The sequence below is a fragment of the Rhinolophus hipposideros genome (assembly GCF_964194185.1).
Source record: "Rhinolophus hipposideros genome assembly, chromosome: 13".
NCBI lineage: Eukaryota > Metazoa > Chordata > Mammalia > Chiroptera > Rhinolophidae > Rhinolophus > Rhinolophus hipposideros.
The window spans coordinates 55,236,332-55,243,739 of NC_138059.1; the positions used below are offsets into that span (position 1 = coordinate 55,236,332).

At 45.3% G+C, this 7,408-nt stretch overlaps 1 protein-coding gene across 5 annotated transcripts in view; it reads left to right on the forward strand.

The window, feature by feature from the left end:
- FAM110B (family with sequence similarity 110 member B) overlaps positions 1–6,443 on the forward strand; it is a 149,741-nt gene extending 143,298 nt beyond the window's left edge. For all 5 annotated transcript variants that reach the window (XM_081070319.1, XM_081070321.1, XM_081070323.1 and 2 more), the window contains one exon: positions 4,650–6,443. In XM_081070319.1, coding sequence (XP_080926445.1) covers positions 4,971–6,080 — 1,110 coding nt within the window. In that variant the 5' untranslated portion in view covers positions 4,650–4,970 and the 3' untranslated portion in view covers positions 6,081–6,443. The remainder of the gene's footprint in view (positions 1–4,649) is intronic.
- Positions 6,444–7,408: the final 965 nt, after the last annotated feature.

Genomic DNA, 7,408 nt, shown 5'->3' on the forward strand with positions numbered 1-7,408 from the left:
TTGGTTTCTCTGATTTCTTAGTTTCAATTCAATTTATAGTGTACAAATCTAGTCTGTTTTTGATAAATGCTTTTGTTACTCTCCCATTTACTTTTTCAACTTTTACTATTCTCCTTTCCTTTTGCATTCTTTACAAGTTATTTTCACAGTATAAAAGGAGATAACACCGGATGTACAGTACAGCATAGGGAATATAATCAATGGTATTGTAACAGCTGTATACGATGTCAGAGGGGTAATACACTGGGAGAGGGTTTATCACTCTATGAGGGGTGTAAATGTGTAGTCATTATGTTGTTTTGCACACCTGAAACTAATATTTTTTAAACAAGGAAAAAGACAAAGTTATACCCCCAAAAATGGGGAAATTAATAAAAGTGACTCTGCATTGGGAGGGGAAAAAAAGGGAAACTGTTGAAAAACGTGGCATCTTAATTAAAATGGGTAAGTTAATGTCTTCCAAATGGAATGACATTGCTGCCTTTAACCCACAAAACTGTTACTTACTAATATGTTTTTCTTCTAAATACAATTTTTGTGATAGCCACAATATTGTTAACTAGTTGTGATACATATTAAGTAAATGACAATTTTCATGAAACCCTGTTGGTTATTAAAAAGAGGGAAGAGCAGATGTGTGAATGCACAAAGCTGGTTTGGAGAGGCTGCCATCTTTTTATTTGGCTCAAGCCAGGGGTACAAAGGAGGACGGCATAGAGGATAAGAATTAGAGTGTGCACTTTCCCACAAACAGCTTTTCATTAGCCAATGTGAAACTGCATTTTTACTTTAGTGACCAGGAAGTTTCTCTGTTCTTAAAAGGGAAAAATCAAACATATAGTTATGAAAGTGACCTCCAGTCAAGTTGGAATCTTATGCTAAAGTCAATAAGCACAAATACTATCAGCAAAAATTTAAAAAGTAACATGGGACAATTTCATTCATATTGTAAAAGTTTTGTGATCAGACATGTTAGGAAATTAGAAGAATCAGTTCTTCAAGAACTCTTATTAGCCTCAAAGGTAAATTGCTTCTTTTGCTGTTTGCCTCCAAAAATGTTTGAACTGAAGACATTTTCAAATTTACCCAATTCAACACATTCATTTCCATAGATAAGATCAAGATATTGAGATATTAGATGATTTAGAGTTGAATTAGACAAATTCCCTCTTTAAAACAATATTACCACCTTTTTTCTGCCATAACTTACATGATGACCAGTTTTCACATACTTAGGAAACTTCTCTGGGTCACTCGGGTTTGTGTTCAATCCCAGGGTCCTTGCTCTAATTCCAATGCTTTCTTCCTTCCTAAAATGAAAAGATTAACTGTCTGTCTCTTTTTAGTTACCAGAAGCACTTGGCCTGCACTGTTTCATAACAGTGAATTTTAAAATCAGGAGAATTTATACAGAGATCTGGACTTGCTGCTTCCTCAGTGAGCCCACTCCCCATGGCAGTCTTTAGCTGGAGGCCCTTCCACAGGCCATGTCACCCATTCTCTGCCTGACCTCATAGGCATTGAGGTACATATGGCCGGGATTTTAGAAACTTTGACGTTAAGCATTTTTCATGTAAACTGTGTATTCAGGCCCATTTTCTATTCCTGATGCTTCCAGGGTTGCAAATGTTCTTAGATCCAGCGTGCCGGGTCTCTCTAACATTACTCGTCTGCCAAGGGTCCTGGTCTTCAACTAACTGCCCCTGTGAGCACCTGGCAGATTTGAAGGTAGAAGGATTCTGGCTTTGGTTTTAAAAGTTTTGAATTCTGTGGGATTGCTATTTTTGTGCCCCCAAAGCCCCAGACTTTTACTCATTTAGGAGCTAAGAAAGCTTGGCTAGGTTCCTCTGTGCCAGAGGCATTTCGGTTCTAATCTGATGCTCTCTAGGACTGGAGTGAGCTTCCTTCCCTTGCCCCTTGCCACTCAGAAGCTGGACCGGCTTCCCGGGCATCACTTGGGAACCTGTGAGAAACACAGGCTCTAGGGTACCACCCCAAATCTACTCTGCATTTCAAGGATATCCCTGGGGCTGTGTTTCAAGTTTGAGAAGCACCGCTAGTGTGAGTGGATGTCACCATTTCTTGATCCCTGTGCCCTCGGCCCTGGCTAGCTCTGCTACATCAGCCCTCCCCACATGCACCAGGACTCCCACACAGATAATGTGACCCCTCAGGGCTCTGTCCCACGGTCACCCCCAGGCCAGGTTGCTGTTGAGTCCGTGTCTGCCCTGGTTTATCAGGTCATTTTGTACCTCAGCTCTGCCAACTTTCATTCTCCAATCGTTTTTATCCTTCTGTGAAATTTTCAAATGGATATTAAACGGGGTAAAATATAGCCAAAATGGTTGGTGAATAAAAGTTTCTCCCTCGGGCTTATGTTCTCTCTCTTTAGCCATATGTCAGGAATCAGCAGGGACTGTATAATTACTTTTGTTTATGAAACGCTTCATGACCTTTAATACCAGTGCATGCTATATGTCAACCATAAGTCATCATTCAAAGGACATTTTCCTATAAACAGCAACAGCAGGAACCATAGAAAAGTTCAGTCATGGACCCATATTCCCAGGTTCCATTTTGAAATTGAAAATAACTTACTCATTGTTAGCTCCTCAGAACCACATGATTTTAGATGGAGAACAGATAGGAGGAATCTCATCCAAGCACCTCGTGTCATAGATGAGGAGACAGGCCTCAAAAGAAGAGGTACAAGTTCTGTCCCCTATTGCGCAGTGGGGCATCTTCCTGCTTGCTGGGAGTTTGCTGAGGTCCTCGGGCACAAAGCTGATATGATATCTTAGTCCTGTCTTCACTCTGCCCCCGAACCTTCTGGCACCGTCCCCTCTGTGGATGAATTTTGGAAGCTACAGAGGTAATCAATGAAGACGTTACACACACTCCAGAGAAACATGGCCTCTCCTGGGGGCAACCCTCTCTCAATCTCTGTGGGTGTGATCCCACAGGGTTCTCTCCGGGCCCAGGGTGTGCTGCCCTCTCTGACTCCAAGCCCCTTTGGTGGAGAGGGCCCCGATTTATCTTGCAGCATGGTACATGAGCAGACCCAGAGACCCTGCAGGGTAATCCTCGCTCCTCTTCTGGCATTTCATTCAAACTATGTTCAAAGAAACAATCTTACTTAATCTTCCCGAGAGGAGGTGGTTTTTTCAAAACTAAATTGAAGTATTATAATAAAACCACACATTAAAGGAAATCCTTATGTAGGAATTACTTTGGGGTAATTCAAATCTTACACAGGAAAATATTTTTATTAGAACAAATCCTTTTGCAGATTACCAAAATTGTCTCTAACAAAACATGGCAATGGGTGTATTTAGAGATTACAGTTTCAAAAGATGATAGGGATACTTATCAGCTAGTTATTAATAAAACCCTCATATTCTTACCATGAGAGCAGATGATTTTACAGTAATATCACTTTATTTTGTAAATTAGCTATGTGACATGTTAGTTGAATACGTTACTCTTTTAATATTTCTAATTCTAACCAAAGATGTCTTTAAACAGTTACGTTGGAATGCTGATGCATTCATAAGTGTTCTGCCATCAGTAACAGGCTAAGAGAGGTGCTGTTCCCAGGGCTGCAGAGATAAACGCTGCATTATATTGTGTAACAAGTAGAAAAACTCCCTATAGATTTATATTGGAAGAATGACGAGTGTTTCATTATAGTGGTTTTGTTTGAGAAATGGGGATAGACAAGTTAAGAAAGCCATGAATTAGTCCCATGAATGCTTAACTATTATTACAAATTTTTCTATACAGTAACACATTTAGGTGTCATTGAAATTTTAAGATTTTATTCTTAGTTCTTTAAGGGATTTGGGAAAAGACATGCCACAGACTTTTGATGTCTGCTCATTAAGTGTGAAAAATTATGGAGCATTTAAAATTAAATTGTCCACTTCTATGGTTAATCTAAAAGTATTTCTAGTTTCTTTTTAATTAAAAATAAGCTTGTATTTAATGGGATGAACTTCATAAGCTTTCTTGGTTCCCGGGAGAGTCTTTTCAGATATATTGATTGGCAAAAATAAAATAATTAAAACATGTTGACTTCTAAAAATTGTTTTCATCTTTATTGCCAGTTCCATTTCTGGCCCATCTTTTTCGTTTTTGAAGAATTAAGAAGTTTTTGTTTCGGGTGTTACTGAGCTAGGTAGTAAGAAGGCAGAAGTTTTGCTTCATTGCAAAAGTGCCATAATTCACCCAGTCGTAGACTAAAGCAGATAGGGATTCTTAGGAACCCGGCGGCATTTGATGAAGTAGGAATCGGGTTTGCTAACCCCCCATTTCTACGTTCATCTAGTGTTTCCTGGGTTTTGATTAAGTGATGCCAACCGGGCGTGATCAGAGTCGGTTCTCACCAATGGGGAGGCTGCTGGAAGAGTTCACGCGTGGGAAATGTCAGCGCCTTCCTTCTCCCAGACGCCGGTCTCTGTCTGCGCGCGCGGGGCGCGGGCTCGGACGCCAGGGACCCGCGGGCCGTTCTGGGAACCGGGAATCGCCTCCGCGAGCGGCGGCGGGGGCTGGCGGGGGGCCGGCGGAGGCGGGGCGCCGCGGGGTTTCTCGTTGCTTCAGCCGTGATGTCACCGGCCCATCCTAACCCGCGGTTGGTTGTTTTGTTTCAGCACTGCCTGCCGTGGAACACAAAGACCTGGAGGAGACTCCCACATCCTTCGGGAGAAGAAAGGAGGCGGAGGCGGCGATTAAAGGAACGTGTGGCTTGTGGCCTTTCGGTACCAGGGGATAGTGAATTAAAGCTACAGTGGCGCTTAATGAGCTGTGAGATGAGGCGCTGCTGCTGCTGCTGCCGCCGCCGCCGCTGCTGCTGACACTCAGGTTCCAGGTCCGTCTGTGCCCTTTGTGCTTCGTGTACATGTGTCTGTTCAGCGCATCCGGAGGCGCGCAGACGAGAATCCAACACGGCCGCCGGGGAGAGACCACCCACCATGCCCACGGAGACGCTACAGACAGGTAGCATGGTGAAGCCGGTCAGCCCCGCGGGCACCTTCACCTCGGCCGTGCCCCTGCGCATCCTCAACAAAGGGCCCGACTACTTTCGCAGGCAGGCCGAGCCCAATCCCAAAAGACTCAGTGCGGTGGAGAGGCTCGAGGCCGATAAGGCCAAGTACGTCAAGAGCCAGGAGGTCATCAACGCCAAGCAGGAGCCGGTGAAGCCGGCCGTGCTGGCCAAGCCCCCCGTGTGCCCCGGCGCCAAGCGCGCGCTGGGCAGCCCCACGCTCAGAGTGTTCGGGCCCAACGCCAAGACCGAGAGCGGAGTGCAGCGGGAGACCCTCAAGCTCGAGATCTTAAAGAACATCATCAACAGCTCGGAAGCCTCCAGCACGGGCTCGGGGCACAAGCACAGCTCTCGAAACTGGCCGGCGCACAGGCCAGACGCCACCGACCTGCACCGGCACTCCTTCGCCGAGTCCCTGAAGGTCTACCCCACGCAGGGCCGCGGCAGCCCGCAGGAGAGCGGCTCCCACGTGGGCAGGAGGCTGCTGGAGCAGACGGCCGAGTCCTTCCTGCACGTGTCCCACAGCTCCTCGGACATCCGCAAAGTGACCAGTGTGAAGCCCTTAAAAGCGATGCCCTGCAGCAGCTCTGCCCCTCCCCTGCCTCCCAAACCCAAGGCTGGAGCCATTGCCATGAAGCCCCCCGAAGCCGACCCGGTGGAACCAGCTTGTGGAGTCAGCCGGAGGCCCTCCCTCCAGCGGTCGAAGTCAGACTTGAGTGACAGGTATTTCCGGGTGGACGCAGACGTGGAGAGGTTCTTCAACTACTGTGGACTGGACCCCGAAGAGCTGGAAAACCTTGGAATGGAAAACTTTGCAAGGGCTAATTCTGACATCATCTCCCTCAACTTCCGCAGCGCAAGCATGATCAGCTCAGACTGTGAACAGTCTCAGGACAGTAACAGTGACCTTAGAAATGATGACAGTGCCAATGACCGGGTGCCATACGGCATTTCTGCGATCGAAAGAAATGCTAGGATCATCAAGTGGTTATATAGCATCAAACAAGCTAGAGAGTCACAGAAGGTCTCCCACGTGTAAGAGAAAGTGTGTGCAAAGAAGGGAGGGGTGGGTCTCTGTGCATCCGCAATTGTGAAGGTTGTGAGGTCTCCTTGAAGTCTTGTGAGCTTCTCCACTCTCTTTGTGTTGCTTGTTGTGCAATGTTTTCAAGTTGCATGCCTGTCAACATGGGGACTGACCTGGCTTCCGCGTCAACCATCACTGCAGAGCCTGGCTGAACACATGTCATCTGCCAAAAGTTTCGGGCCAGAATCTGATTAGGGCTTTGATCTTGAGCAAAACTGTTTACAGGAAAACGGTATACAACTTCTTCAATATTTATGTGGTTCTTGTGTTTTTATATCCCACGCTGTTGTGTCTTAATTAAAAATTTTATCAACTGGCTTTTAAGTTAAAGAGTAGAATCTTTTTGAAATAAAAAGCCAATTTGCCTACATGTGAGATCGCAATAATGGGAAAAGAAATGGGAACTGCTACCAAACAACAGAGTGACTGACCTAAGATAGAACCAGGCTGGGTTTTCTGAGGAAGAAAGTGGTGAGCCTGATGTTAATCGCTTACCTGTTGAAATTCTCTTGCCATTTACTAATGGTTGGGACAACAATGCTACGTTCTGTGTCCTATTCAATAGTGTGTAAATGTTGGTGGTTCTGTGTAATACTGACCCCAAGAAAAGACAATCAGATACAATGAAGATGATTAAATCTAGGAGGTATACTGGAACGTCTGGGGGTTTGTTGATACTTTTCTGAGGGTTGATTCAGAAATTTCTACTATTAATCTTTTGACAGGAATGGTCACCCTAAAGCTATTACTCAGTGTCTTAAAATTTGGGGGGTGGGGGTTGGTCAAGAACTAATTCCATGCTGATTCTCTTCCCTCCCTCCAAACCTCCCTTTCTTGTTTTTATTTGGGAGATGAGAGTGGGGCTTGTGCAGGTTTGAGCTATCTAAAGACATGAACACAAACGGAACTATCAGCCATATCAGCGTAGAGCCTCCTATTCAGAAGTGAACGTCTTCGGTAGCTGAACCATATCTGAGCAGTGTGGTTGTGTTGTCTTGCATGTTATTCTCTCAGGCTGTGGACCTTTGTTACAGCTCTAGGAAACTGTAGAAACACTATGTAGCCTCCCCCCATGGTCTCTAGTGCTGCATATCAACTTGTTCCCTTTGCCCCCAATAACCTGTCTTTCCGTTAGCTGTCAGCCCGCTGACAGTTGTGGTGTGGTTGCAGAGACACACATGCATTGGTCTGCTTCGTTGCTGTCATAGTCATGCTCTGAAGTTCAGGCGCACTACCTGAGACTTCATCAGCTAATAGGAAACTTTTTATGGTGTAAATGCTGT